Source organism: Kogia breviceps, chromosome 8, assembly GCF_026419965.1.
Source record: "Kogia breviceps isolate mKogBre1 chromosome 8, mKogBre1 haplotype 1, whole genome shotgun sequence".
Taxonomy (NCBI): Eukaryota; Metazoa; Chordata; class Mammalia; order Artiodactyla; family Physeteridae; genus Kogia; species Kogia breviceps.
The window spans coordinates 110,098,130-110,112,481 of record NC_081317.1 but is presented as its reverse complement, the minus strand read 5'-3'; the positions used below and the strand labels follow the sequence as shown (position 1 = coordinate 110,112,481).

At 47.7% G+C, this 14,352-nt stretch overlaps 1 protein-coding gene across 2 annotated transcripts in view; it reads right to left on the bottom strand.

Moving 5' to 3' along the window:
• Positions 1 to 1,590: 1,590 nt before the first annotated feature.
• Positions 1,591 to 14,352, bottom strand: part of PRSS55 (serine protease 55) — a 61,844-nt gene continuing 49,082 nt past the window's right edge. Inside the window, exons 5-6 of one of the 2 annotated variants that reach the window (XM_067040007.1) lie at positions 7,563 to 7,712; positions 1,591 to 2,258 (exon numbers count right to left, since the gene is read on the bottom strand). In XM_067040007.1, the coding sequence (XP_066896108.1) occupies positions 1,872 to 2,258; positions 7,563 to 7,712 (537 nt within the window). In that variant the 3' untranslated portion in view covers positions 1,591 to 1,871. Of the gene's footprint in view, positions 2,259 to 7,364; positions 7,713 to 14,352 lie in introns of those variants that run through there. The other variant, XM_067040006.1, reaches the window with a different exon arrangement.

The window sequence follows — 14,352 nt, the reverse complement described above, 5'->3', positions numbered from 1 at the left end:
AATGTGCATTTTGGGAAAGAGAGCTGCTACTAGATGCCTTGTGGCAAGTTTTGATGTGAATCCAGTGTTATCTCTTGAAGAAAACTTCCAGTAAAGACCTCTGATGCACCTCAGAGTTTCTGGACTGGGATCTGTATTTATTCCGAATGCAACAGCAGCTGAGGCTGGCCTCAAGGCAGCCCTGTTTGGTTTTTTGGTTTTTTTTTTTGCGTTACACAAAGCTTTGATGGTGAGTAGCTCAGAGACCTTGTCTATCTTGTTCTTTGTTTAGCAAGTGCCAGCACTTCCTCTGTTCTCATCACACGTTGGTTGAATGTTATCGTAAAAAGCCTGTCATCCTATATTGTCCGTGGGATGAGTGTAGGGGACTAGGAATCTCTAAAGGCGGCAGGAAGCCCTGGTCTCCAGGTTAGACACCTGTGCCCCATCTTCATCTTTTCTTCTCCACGTGACCACGTGTCCTTTCTTGTGTAGATTATTCAATCCTCTCACTGTCCACAGGTTTGCTTATGTCCCCAGCAGCCCGAGCTAACCAGTTCCATCGTTAACCTTTGCTCTAAGAGATGATGGCAGACTGCAAAGAGCTTAAAGCACAGAGACTTCTGGAGCGCTACAGGAATTGTAGAATGTTAGCAACATCCAACACTGAGCTTCCCTTCAGTGAGATTTGTCACTCTGTCATTTCCCGTCCAATGCTGGCTTCCCTACCATAATGCAAGCTCCAGACAGACATTCACCATGCCTACCTGATCACAGTGATATGCCCGGACCTAGGGGCACTGTAGGTGCTTAATAAATGTGTGTTGACTGAGTGGCTTATTGACTGACGGCTTCCATGTTCCCCGTGGAAGAACCTCAGTCTAGAGAGGAAGGAGGAGCCTCCTCCCCTGTTCCATTGCTCTTCCAGGATCCGGGATAAACAGCTGAGGTGCTCTCGCTACATGCGTACAAACGAGAAATCATGGGTTTTTACTCTGTAACTTTCTCTAGAGATTCCTTTGACCAAGGAGGACACAAAGTTTGAACCAGTTTGACCAAATTCCTCAGAGTGGCTGATACCCAGGTATCAGACCTGCGGGTCAGCGTCCTTGCCTGGTCAGCGTCCTTGCCTGGTCAGCGTCCTTGCCTGGACAGTGTCCAGAGGCAAGGTGGCCCGAGGGCTCAGTCCACCTCCATCTAGACCAGACTGGTTGGGTGGAATACAGCCCCACCTCCTCAGAGCTCTGTGACCTTGGGCCTTGGTTTCTTCAGTCTGTAAACAAGGTCCAGTGGTGGTACCTATTTCATAGGGTTACTCTGAGGATTGAGGGGGATTGACTGAGCAGGGCCCCGGGGGCTCCTGGGCACAAAAGCCTTTCTGTGTCCCCCATTTCTTTGATTACAGGAAATAGGCTTCACTCAGCCCCCATGACCTTCCCGTGACTTTCCCAGAGTTCCAATGGGCAGATTTGAGCAGTTGTTAATTAGGGAAGGGAGGGGATGGGAGACCAGGGAGGGCCGCTCAAGAGAAACAATAGTGCTGCCTCGGGGCAGGGTCCTGGTTCCCCATCAACAATATCTTTGAGCTGTTTTGCAGATACCCCCTGCAGGTAGGAAAAGTTAACAATTAACGATGGTATGCTTCCCACAAGCATGTAGACCCCAGACCTTGAAATACTGTCATACAACTCCTCATCACATCCTCCTGGGTGGGGACACATAGTTTTTCAATGCAGGAGCCCACTGTGTCCCCTTTTGCCTGGCAAAGTAATAAAGCTCTTCTTTTCTACTTCACCCCAAACTCTGTCTCGGAGATTTGATTCAGCACTGGTGCACAAAGAAGCTGAGCTTTGGGCATCACCCCCCGCCCCCATCCCAGTTCTTAGCACTGGTCAGTCCGAGTGAACGCCCTCCCTTCTCTGAGCCTCGGCCTCCTCATCTGAGCGTCTGAGTGGTCCTCTCTGCCCTGCTACCTCTACAGGCAAAAGGGATGGGCGACAAGGTGCTTTGCAGCCGGAGGGGTAAACGGTTTCACAGATACTTTCCAAACAAGCCAGCTGGGGCGGGGAGGGGACGGGCTCAGAATGCCAGCAGAGTTTTGAGTTGCAAAGGCTCAGCCTGCGAGGAATTGCCGAGAATCTGCTTCTTGGGAAACCAGGTGACCTCGAGTGGCGGCCAGCAGTCCACTCCATGGGCTCCATCTGCGCCCACAGAGGTCGTGGCAGAGCGCCCAGGCCGGCGACACCGACACCCGGGCAGCCGGGAAGAGGGGGTGACATCTGCGCGGGGGCGGAAGCGGTGCGGCATTTATATTTGGAAAACAATATGCATTTGTCAGGGTTTGCTCTTTCCTTTCTAAATTCAGAACATTTGGGGAGAGAACAAGAGAGAGGAATATTGATTTCCGCTCCGGGAGAGGATGATGGATGCTAGAGACAGCAGGAAACACGGACACTTCCCCACCTACCCCTCCCCATCCACCCCACCTCGGCCGCCGCCTGGCCGCCGCGCCCCTCGCCTCCTTCCCTGGCTTCCGATCTGCTGTCACTCTCTCTCTTTCCTCCCTCGCGGCCAAAATGAAGTTGCTGCCAGGGTTAGAAGGAAAAACTCAACAGGCCCCACCCCACTGGACCCCTAGAAATGTCGCCGAGGTAGAAGATCCCTGAAATTTGTTGGGTTTATTTCCCAGCCCCAGGCATGTAATTGCCTTACCGATAAGTCTAGAGCAGGTGCTACTTCTTGCTCACTAGGTCCAGTCAGCATTACGTCATAAGTGTAACGCACCAGTGCGCCCTCGTGTGTGCAAGAGAATGAGGTCTTGTGATCAAGATCCCTGGAAACTAAAAACTATGACATAGGCCCGGAGAGTTGATATCCACCTGAGGTGGGACAGTAAAGGTGTAATGCTGGCCTTGTCAGCAGAGAACAAACTGCTTCTGGTGGACCTCAGGGACAGGAATGCAGAAAAAGGCATTCTTTCAGATCAAGAGCTGCATAGCAGATACTGGAAGAGATGTGTCACTTTACTCAAGCAATGAAGTCACATCTGATACAGCAGCTGGAATTGGAGTCGCCACCTTGGCAAGCTTACAATAAGCCTCTGTCGTTCTCAAAGACCCGTCTGTCTTCTGCAGAGGCCAGATGGGAGAGCTGAATTGGGGGGGTGGTGGGAATCACCGCCCTTGGGTTTTTTTCAGTACTTGATGATTGCACTAATCTCTGCACTCCCTCCAGGAGTGCAGGGCTGCTTTTGTGGTTGACTATTTTCGCTAGGTAGGGGCAGTTCTAGTTGCTTCCACTTGGCCTTTGCCATCATAATATCTCTTACTCCACAGAGAAGGGAACCAGTGAGTTCAGAGTCAGCGCCCAGTCGTTCCTAAAAGGTCTGATTATTTCCTCTTGCCCGATGCACAGTTGGCAAAAGCCTGTGGGTCCTTTCGGGGAAGGCTGGGCGAATGCTTAACAGTATAAATATTCCATAGTGTACTAGGGTCCTTCATTCAAGGGGTTCTGAGTCTATAAAGTGGCTCAAGTCTGAGAATTAACGAGCCATGACTCTTGTTTTTATCATTCAAGTTAGTCTCTTGTTCACTTGACCTAGAACTTTTCTGCTTACATAGAATAAGTAAGAATTAGTAGGCTTCCTGTCTGTTTCACTTCTAGGAACCCCATGACGAGCTAGCCAATGCCATCGGTCTGCAGGACCCAGGCCGTTCTGGTCGCGGCATTGACCCTGCCGTCCATGACAGGGACCGTTCCCTCCTGGCCTTCGGGGCTCGAGTGCCGCCTCTGGTCCCTCTGCCACCACGGATCCAACCACTCTCGTTGTGGTTGCGTTTCCCAGTTCCGTGACTGCAGTTCCCCCGGTGAAGTCTGGCCCACAGAGAAGAGCCAGGGATGCCAGGGCTTCCCTCCCAAGTTTCTCTCTCACAGTCGTGGTGAGAGGCATGTCTTCTGGACCTTCCCAGGGTCGGGGAGTGAGTAGCTTTCGTAAGACAAACTCACTCTAACATTCCCGTCTCCCTAAGTCGTGGGATCGCTTTCTCTACATTAAACCAAAGCAGGTCTGGCAATTCTAATTCACCCACTGTGGGTCTCCTTTTGGCCATATTTCAGCCAAGCAGCGAAGCAAACTCTTAGAGCCCTTTCTTCCTCCCCAAGATGCAAAGTTAGATGCAGAATCCCTGCTTAGAGAGCCCGTGGCCATAAATGCCGCCTGATCCAACTTTACGTTCCTTCCACGATTTATCCCGCAGCCTTAACACCCATCCCCACACGTGTGGCCCGGGTTTCTATCTGCAGGAGTGAGAAAACGCAGAGGGCAGCGCACCTCCTCGCGGGTCACGCTTTGCACCTCACTTTAGGGGCTGCTGGGACTCGAGTCTGCTCATAGGTCTAGAAGCCACGAGCGGTGGGGGGCCGGCACCGAGGGGAACCGGCAGTGTCTCGCGTGTCAGCTGCCTCAGGGCCGGTCATTACCCTGTCCTCAGGTAACGCAGGGTTAGTACCCTGGGACGGGTGGGGGCGGAGAGGCCACTTCTCCTGGGGACAGAGAGACTGCCGCCACTGGCAGAGGAGATGCATCAGAATTTAGGGTTCAAGGTCCGCAGCTCCATCACGGTCTTCCCACACACCCCCCATTCCAACTGGCAGGATCCCATTCCTTCCCAGCCCGTGTCCTCGCTTTAGCAGGAGACACTCTGGGAGGCTGGGAGTTCAACCCGCGTTGTAATTCAGCCAGTCACAGGGGGAGATTGCGGGTCTGATTTTCAGCAGTCCCAGCCCTGCGGCTACAGCGGGTAAGGGTCTCCTTCAGGGCAGACATAGAAGCTTTCAGGTCATTTACAGGTCATTCCTGCTAGGAATTCGAATCCCTGAGCTCATCCTTTTCTTTCCCCACTTTGTCCAGTAACATTAGAAACAACCAGCCAATCTCATCATACCCATCAGTTTGAAAAAAAATGTTTGAAAGTATCATATACATGGTCACCCAGATCCTAGCGTCTTACAAGTGTTGGATTAGGAGTTTCCCGTGGTGATACTTTGCTTATCTCTCTTGCGCCATCACTTCATGGACTGTCAGTGCTCTTTTTACTACTGGAAATAGAGTCATTAGTGTCTTTCAATCTAATCTGACTAGAGAGCTAATTCTAGAAATCACAGCACCAATTCAGAAAATTCATCTTCAAGATTTTGTTTCTCTAGAACCACTCTTGGTCCTAAAATCTGTATTAGTCAGAGTTCTCCAGAGAAAGGTGTCAGGCAGTGTGTGTGTGTGTCTGTGTGGGTGTATTTGTTATAAGGAATTGGATCATGTGATTAGGGAGATTGGCAAATTCAAATCTGCTGTGTGGGCTGGGAGGCTCAACACCCAGGAGAGCTGAGGTGCAGGTGGAGAGAAAGGAGAGGCAAAAGTGCAGATGAAATCCACAGGCAGTCTGCTGGAGACATGCCCTCTTGCTGGAGGAGGCTGGTCTTTTCCTTCTATTCAGGACTTTAATTGGATGAGGCCCACCCACATTATGGAGGACAATCTGCTTGTTCAAAGTTCACTAATTGAAATGTTAATCTCATCCAAAACCACCCTCCAAGTTAGCCCAGAAAAGTAACCGCGGCACTCCCCCAGGTATCCTTCAAATGGTATTTTATGTTAACTCCCCACATTAGCACTAACAAAGTGCCCATGCTTACTGTTTATTCTGAGACAACTTATTTTCACCTCTCTCTTGAGCAACCTTAATTTTTCCTCGGCCCCACCCCCCCTATGTAATTATCTTATTTTCATTCTCTGACTCGGGAGCGCCCTCTTTTGGAGGAGGGTCTGCTTCCTCTCCTCCCTGCTCTCCTCTTGTTACCAGTGTTCTCACTGTAGGTTATTCCTGAGCCAAGCTGGGGTTGCTCACCCCCCTCTTGCCCTTCATGTGCCCTCTTTCCATGCTTGGAAAGACCTCGCTTTTCCCTGCAGCCGATCCTCCTCCGCGGTTCAGCGCCTCTGAGGAGGCTTCCGGGTCCTGCCAGCTCCTGGTGATGATTCCCCGCACCCTCTAGCACTCGAGTGGCAGGGTCGGGTGTAGCTGTCTCACCATGTGCCAGGAAGCTCCCTGAGGAGGGGAGCTGCGTCCCCCATGGCAGGCAACCCTGTGAGCTCTCAGGACGGCTCAAGCACTGAACGGCTCGGGGCTGCCACGTGCCTCACCCCTCTGGCTTCGGTCCTTATTGGATTCCCTGGGCTCCCAACTCAAGATGCAATGGCAACTGAGGAAACGCAAAGCTTGGGCTCTTCCACGACCTACAGCAGTGATGATCCTTCTTCAGGAAGACACTGTGAGAGAAAACACTTCCTAGTCCTCCCTTTTCCCACTCTAACCCTGCTCTTCCAATGGTCTTAAAGCAACAGTCTCTGGACGTCGTTTCTTCGTTTCTTCGGGAGCTCCCGAGAGCCTGGGATCCGGCTGTCCAGGAGGTCGGTCAATCAGAATGTCCACCATCAAATGGCGTCTCCAGTAGCCAGACCCTTTCATCTGTTCCCAGCATCCTGATTTTTGTGTGGGTGCATCAGCTGCACCCACAATCAGGGCACACGGTTCTGGACGGCTGGCCCTTTGCTGGTTCCTGGCGTGGGCACGTGACTCGGGCCTAGCCTAGGAACGGGCCACTGTTGGCCACAGTGATTGGCTGTGGGCCTGCGTGTCAAGAGAGCAAGACCACAGGCTTTTGCTGGAATTATCAAGAACGAGGCTCTCTCGATTGGAGCTGCTAGGCGGGTAGGATACAAACTAAAGGTACTGGGGGGGTCATTATAGCCACTGCTTGGAAGCTCATTTTGAGAAATGATCCCTGCTAACACCTACTGAGCTCCTGGATTCAGCCATGCCTGAAGGCAACCCACACACCACTCCTGTTTCTGGTTTTGTTTTGTTTTTCTGTTATGTACCTCTATAAACAACCCTTTCTGGCTTTAGACGGTTTGAGCTTGGCAACTCACCTGCAATGGAAGGAGTCGTGACTGTTGCAGGCACCCAAAGCCCAGTCCCTGAACCACGTCCCCAGCCCACCCGACTTCTTCTTTTTTTTTTTTTTTTTTTTTTTTGTAGTACGTGGGCCTCTCACTGTTGTGGCCTCTCCCGTTGCGGAGCACAGGCTCCGGATGCGCAGGCTCAGCGGCCATGGCTCACGGGCCCAGCTGCTCCGCGGCATGTGGGATCTTCCCGGACCGGGGCACGAACCCGTGTCCCCTGCATCGGCAGGCGGATTCTCAACCACTGCGCCACCAGGGAAGCCCCTCGACTTCTGATCCTACCCTCTGTTAGCAGCCTCAGCTCCTAGCCCTCACCTCGAATCTGTAGTCAGTCCCTGTGCTGGTGGCTCATTCTCACACACTCTCCTTGGTTAAAGAATAGCATCTGTTTTATTATTTGTAGAAAAATAGCTTAAAACACCACGTAGGGCAGAAGGCAGAGCGGGAGCCAGAATGTGGGGCTGCCTGGCTCCGGGAATTCTGAAGCCTGAGAGCTCTTTGATTTTTGTCTGGGAGAGGCTATCATGTTCTCAGCACTAAAGGGCCTTCCCTCTAACTCGGTCACCTTCTTGATCCAGGAGCGGTAGTTTTCTAACAAGGTGTAGATCCCTGGAATGTTCTTCTGTCCACAACTCTTCCCCCAGCTGATGATACCCACCTGGTACCACTTCTTGCCAGATTCTGTGGTACAGACGAGAGGCCCCCCGCTGTCACCCTGTGGACGGAGAACACAGATCAGCAGCGAGTCCCATTTGAAACTATCCACCTGAGGCAGAGCACGGATCGCTCACGGAAGAGGGTTCAGGGACCTCCCGACCCCAGGCCGCCAAGGGGAATCACATCGTTGCAGATCAACACCCACCCTATCCTGGCTGCACGCGGGGCATGTGCCGCACTCAGCCTGGCTCCAGGAATCGTGGCATGTAGAGCGTGGGCAGTGGCTGGGACAGGACTAGAGAGCGAGGAGGAGGAGGAGGGGGAGGGCTGGCGAGAAAATAACTCCGTGCACAGCACAGAGAGGGAGCCGCAACAGCTGAGGAAGGGTGCGGACCAGTTTTGCGGGTCTTAAATCAGAAGCTCTGGACAGAGCTGTAAAGGGAAGGAATGAAAAGAGGATGCGAGGGGTGCTGTGAGGCCCGTGGATGTGAACTGGGTCTCCTCTGATGTTCTTCCGGAGGCGTGAGGGAGGAGGGTGTCTCTTTTTTAATTCTTTGCTGTGGGTATTTGCAGGGGGCCAGTGAGCTAAGCTTTTCTGACCATGTGACCCCCTCCAGCGTGGAATCACATGGGTCTGTGACTCAGATGATTATCTATGTATATAGAAAGTATGTACCCAGTGCCCACCGTGTCCCACACACATACGTGGCTTCCTTTTGTCCATTTTAATACAGGGAAAATGAAGCTTGAGGAGGAGGAAGGGCTCGCTCAGGGTCACATGGTGTTGGGGCCCAAGTGGGAACCACGTCTTCCTGACGCCAAAGCACATGTTCTTTCCCTCTGGGGGGCTATAATGGTTCAAGCGATCGTTCTTTCTCAGCGGAGAGATGGCCTCCTTTTCTGCGGTCATCAACAGGACCGGGAATGGGATCTAATGGGAAGGAGGCGGAGCTACACTTCCTGGATGTGAGGTACGAGGCCCAGCGTTGGCCCCCCGACTTTTCTTTCTCACCCACCCCTTCATCTCACATCTCTGTGAGGCAGGTATTTTGATTCTCATTTTATAAGTAGAAAATGGAGACTCAGAAGAGATCTGCTGACTTCCACCGAACACATCTTCAAGGAGGAAAAACTAACTGTTAGGGCCCTTGGGTTACAAGACCTTATGGTCTAGGGAGGGAGGCAGCAATGCAACCAAACTGGATCAACTGCATTTGATGAAACAGGAGAAGTGGGAAGAAGATAGGGAAGCAGCACAGGGCGGGGAGGAATTGACTCTGTCGAGGGAGACGTCTGCCAGGATAGCCTTCCAAGCACTTTGTTTGAAGGGTGAAGAAGAATTTGACAGGAAGAGTGAGTGCGGGGAACTGATTAGAAAGGAGTCAGGCAGGAGGTGGAGGGGCTGGTTAAGAGGAGAAGGGAAAGATGAGGACCCGAACCAGGGCCCAAGGCGGTCAGGAGATAGAGGGATGCGTTGAGCTGACTCATCTGGCGACTGGTGCCATTGGACACGGACCGTGAGGACTAGTTCCAAGGTCATGGGGTATGGTTGACACAGGTAAAGCGCAGGGGAAGATAACGACTGAATCACGTTCAAGGGCAGTGTATGTTGAATGTGGGACGCATCGCCAAGCAGAGGGATATACGGAGCGGAATTAACAGAGGGGTTGGAGCTCAAGGACACCCAGTAAGCGCGGTGCCGAAACCCAAACCACCCTCTCCAGTACAAAACATTGCCCTTAACGCTTGTCTGGTTTTTGTGGGTGTGTGCTTTTCTTTGCACGCGTTCTATTTCAAGGTCATGGGGCAAGAACCAAATCAACAGGACTGCCACCCAAAGAGCTCCTTCCATAAGTGCTGTCTCTATCATTTTCTTCATGTTACGATGGCATGAATGTTATAAAAAGCCTAGTCATATGTTGATTGTTATTTCCTTACATAACAGGGAGAGAACTGTGCTTGGACAAGTAACTTCTAAGCCTCAGTTTCTGAGTCGTTAAAATGGAGATAATACCAGCTACTTCCCGAGATTACTGGCAATGACATTTAAAAAATCTATAAATCACTTGGCATAGGGTAAATGCTATGTAGTAAATGTTCCAGAAATGTATTAGTGTTATTATTTTAGCCTTAGGTATTACAAACATTATTTGTATACTTAGGAAACAGAGATTCCCTTCTCAGAATTGTGGGACTCCAGAGGGACAGCTGTAAATTCGTGTCCTTTCACACACAGAGTCTTAATTTTTTTTCTCTTCCTTTTGGGAAGAAAGAAAGGATGTCTCAAAGGAGCGTCTGGCCTCAGCTAGCAAGGACTTGGGACTGAGGACAGCCCACCTAAGTGGAACTTTCTTCCAAAGACTAAGGCTGGTAGCCAGAGGCTTGTCTGGTTAGAAACATACTGACCACAGAGCCTCCTAAGTGCCCTCCTGTGTTATTCACACCGCGTGATCACTTCTGTCTATTTTGGGTGAGAAGCAGATGACCTGGCTTCCAGCCTGGCCCCACTACCTCCTGGACCTCAGGCAAACCACTTAAATTCTAAATCCCTGTTTTCTCATCTGTTAAACGGGGAGAGTGAGACCTGCCCAGCCCATCTTACAGGATAGTGGAGAGAATGAAATTCTTGAATATGTGTGAAAGAGCTATGAAGTTATTACACTGCTTCGGATCCATTCAGATAGTGAAGAGAATGATCGATGATTAAAATCACCATGTTTTCTCATCTGTGAAACAGTTGCAATTAAATGTTTTTATTCGTTTCTTTCTGGCTCTAGAGATCTAAGATGCTATGGAATGAAATCAGATTTTCAGGCAAGTGTCATGGGTGAGGATGGTTTCAAGATAATACCCTGGAAAGTAGCCCAGGACTGTGAAAACACTCTGTGATAGTATTCGTGATGGCGCATGTCATTATACACTTGACCATAGAATGGACACCACCAAGAATGAACGCTAACGTAAACTATGTACTTTGGGTCATTGTGACGTGTCAATGTAGGTTCGTCGATTACAACGCACGTACTGCTCTGATGCGGGTGTTGATGGTATGGGAGATTATGCGTGTGTGGGACAGGGGGTCTATGGAAAATCTCTGTATCTTCCTCTCAATTTTCCTATGAACCTAAAACTGCTCCCTCCCACCCCCCATAAAATAAGATCTTTAAAGAAAGTTGCTCAGGTTGATATCCAAGTCAGCGTGTCATCCCCATAACCAAATTGCCCAACAGCCCAGCTGGCTGCCAGCTCTCTCTCTTTCCTTTTTTTTTAAGATTTTCTTTTTTTTGGATGTGGACCATTTTCAAAGTCTTTATTGAATTTGTTACAATATTGCTTCTGCTTTATGTCTTGGTCCTTTGGTCGCGAAGCATGTGGTCCTAGCTCCCCTACCAGGGATCGAACCCACACCCCCTGCACTGGAAGGCGAAGTCCTAACCACTGGACCGCCAGGGAAGTCCCCGGCTGCCAGCCCTTAACCCTCCTCCAAGGCGGCCTCCGTTCACGTCTCTCTCGGATGCCCCCTCCGCTAGGGCTACTGTAACCGACAGGCAGTTTCCAGCTTCCTTGGAAGGGTCATCTCTTTGGCAAACATTTGTTTGTATTCTTTATGCCGAGCACTGCGCTAGGCACTGGGAACCCAGCCATGAATGAGACAAAATTTCCGCTGGAGTTGAGAAGAAAGATAAGGAAACTGTGCAGCATTGCAATGCCTGCTTCTCAGACGCTTGCTGGTCCTTCACAAGAAGTATTGCATTGCTAGCTTGGGACATATTTGATTTTATGGTTTGCTGGACGGTGTCACTTATTTTTTTAAAGTTGAGCTTTGTTTTTTCATAGTGTAACCTTAGGGGATTACAAAGAGGGAGAGCGCTGGAAAAAGTAAACCACAAAATTCAGTTGATTTGATTTTCATTTGTATTTTAAGTACAGCGTAATCTTATTGCTCTTACTTTGAACATATTTAAATGTTCCCATCATAAAATTATAATTTCCCTTCATTATGTGATTATGTGTTTTATTCAAGCTTGCTAAGTTTAAAAGTGTGATTTTATTTTTAAGGGCAATTATTTTTAAACCCTAGGGGACTTTCTGCCTGGCTTACCTGGATTTAACTGATGATAAATATTATATAATTTCAGAAAACTTTCCTTGCCTGGATCACTGTCAGCTTATTCTCAGCAATAGAGAGCTTTCTAAACAGAGAGCAAAGCTTTTCACTTCACAATTTTTTTTTCTTAAAAAAGGCTGAAAATGATAACAGCACATTTATTTATAGCACTCAAGTAATAGATTATTAATTTTAGAAGCTTTCATTAAAGTACATTTTGATAGGGGAGGGACTGGAGCAAAAATCCTAGACTCCAGATGGTAGATCCAGCCATTGAAGCAAAGGGGACAGAAAATGTCATCAAAGATGACACTTGGTTGTTTCAAGTGTTGCTGCAGTTGGTTTTGGCCATTTGAATATGGGATGGTGATGAATGAAAAAGATGGAAAGGATAGGTGTGAATACTGATGAGGGGGAGCAGCAGGGGTGACGGCCTGGGACAACCTCTAGTCTCCCAGGTGTGGCAACCCTGCCCTAGTGACCTGCTCTGCTCACCTCTCCACGCTCAACCCTTGTTATCACTGGCTTCTGAAATACTGAAAGTTCCCTGAACACAAGATACTTTTTCAAGCCTCTGTGATTTTCCCCCAATTCTTCCTGGAATGCTCTCTCTTTCTAATCATACTATTAAATGTTGTTTTCCCCTTTTCAATTGATATTGGAGCCCTTTGTCTCCTGCTCCAGTATGAATTGGCTACTCCCTAAGTCTGTGGCATGCCTAGGATCTGAGATCTTCATTTAACCATTGCTATTGAGAAGCTTTGTCTTCTCTTTGTTTTTTAAGTTTGATATAACTGCAGATTCATGTGCAGTTGAAAGAAATAATACAGAGAGATCCCATGTACCCTTTACATGTTTCCCCCAATGATACCATCTTGTAGAACTACATATAGTACAATAGCACAATCGGGGTATTAACACTGATGCAGTCAATACGCAGAACGTGTCCATCATCACGAGAATCCCTCATGTTGCCCTTTTAATGCTATATCCACTTCCTTCTACCCCTAAACCCTCCTTGAGCCCTGGCAACCACTAAGCCGTTCTCCCTTTCTATAATTTTGTCATTTCAAGGATGTTATGTAAATGTCCATTGACAGAGGAGTGGATAAAGATGTGGTACATATATACAGTGGAATATTACTCGGCCATAAAAAATAACAATGCCATTTGCAGCAACATGGATGGACCTAGAGATTGTCATACTGAGTGAAGTAAGTCAGACAGAGAAAGACAAATATCATATCAATTATATGTGGAATCTAAAAAAATGGTACAAATGGTACAAAACAGAAATAGAGTCACAGATGTAGAAAACAGACTTATGGTTAACTGGGGGGAAGCGGGGCGGTAGGGAGGGATACATTCGGAGATTGGGATTGACACATACACATTGCTGCATATAAAATAGATAACTAATAAGGATCTACTGTAGAGCACAGGGAACTCTACTCAATACTCTGTAATGACCTATATGGGAAAAGAATCTAAAAAAAGAGTGGAGATATATATATAACGGATTCACTTTGCTGTACAGCAGAAACTAACAACATTATAAATCAACTATACTCCAATAAAAATTTTTTAATAAAGAATGTTATGTAAATGGAATCACACAGTGTGGGACCTTTGGGGGTCAGCTTGTTGCACATAGCATGAGTCTCTGGACACATTCACGTGGTTGCATGTACCAATAGTTTGCTTCTTGTAACAGCTGAGTGGTATTGCATGGAATAGATGCAGTGTATTTAATTATCAGTGTATTTAATTATCCACGTCTTACAGGACATTTGTTACCAATTTTGGTCTATTATAAGTAAATCTGCTATAAACACTCCTGTACAGGTTTTTTGTATGAACACAAGCCTTCATTTCTCTGGAATAAGCACCCAAGAATGGCATTTGCTGGGTTATATGGCAAGAGCACGTTCAGTTTTTAAAGAAACTACAAAACTGTTTTCCAGAGTGATTAGACTATTTTAAACTCCCCCAAACAATATAGGAGTGATCCAGTTTCTTTGCATTCTTATCAGCATTTGGTGGTGTTACTATTTTTTATTTTTTAATTTTAGCCATTCTGAGGTGAGTAGTGATACCTGATTGTGGTTTTAATTTGCATTTGCTTGATGGCTAATGATGTTAAACATCGTTTCATTTTCTTATTTGCCATCTGTATATCCTCTTCAGCGAAATGTCTGTTCTCGTCTTTTGCCCATTTTTGAATTGGATAGTACGTTTTTCTACAGTTGGCTGCAAGAGTTCTTTATATAGTCTAGGTATAGTTTCTTTGTTGGATATTATCTCCCAATCAGTAGCTTGTCTTTTCATCCTCTTAATATGGTCTTTCATAAAGGAAAAGTTTTTAATTTTGATGAGGTCCATTTGATCAATTTTTCCTTTTATGAGTTGTATTTTTGGTGTTACTCTATATCCCAAAGACTTTCTTTTTTTTTTTCTAAAAAAATTTTATAGTTTTACATTTAAGTGCATGATCCATTTTGTTTTAATTGAATTTATTCTAAGAATTAATGGTTCTCAATTTTTTAAAAAAGATTCTTTACTCAGATTTTTAGCTTTATTTTTCCTTATC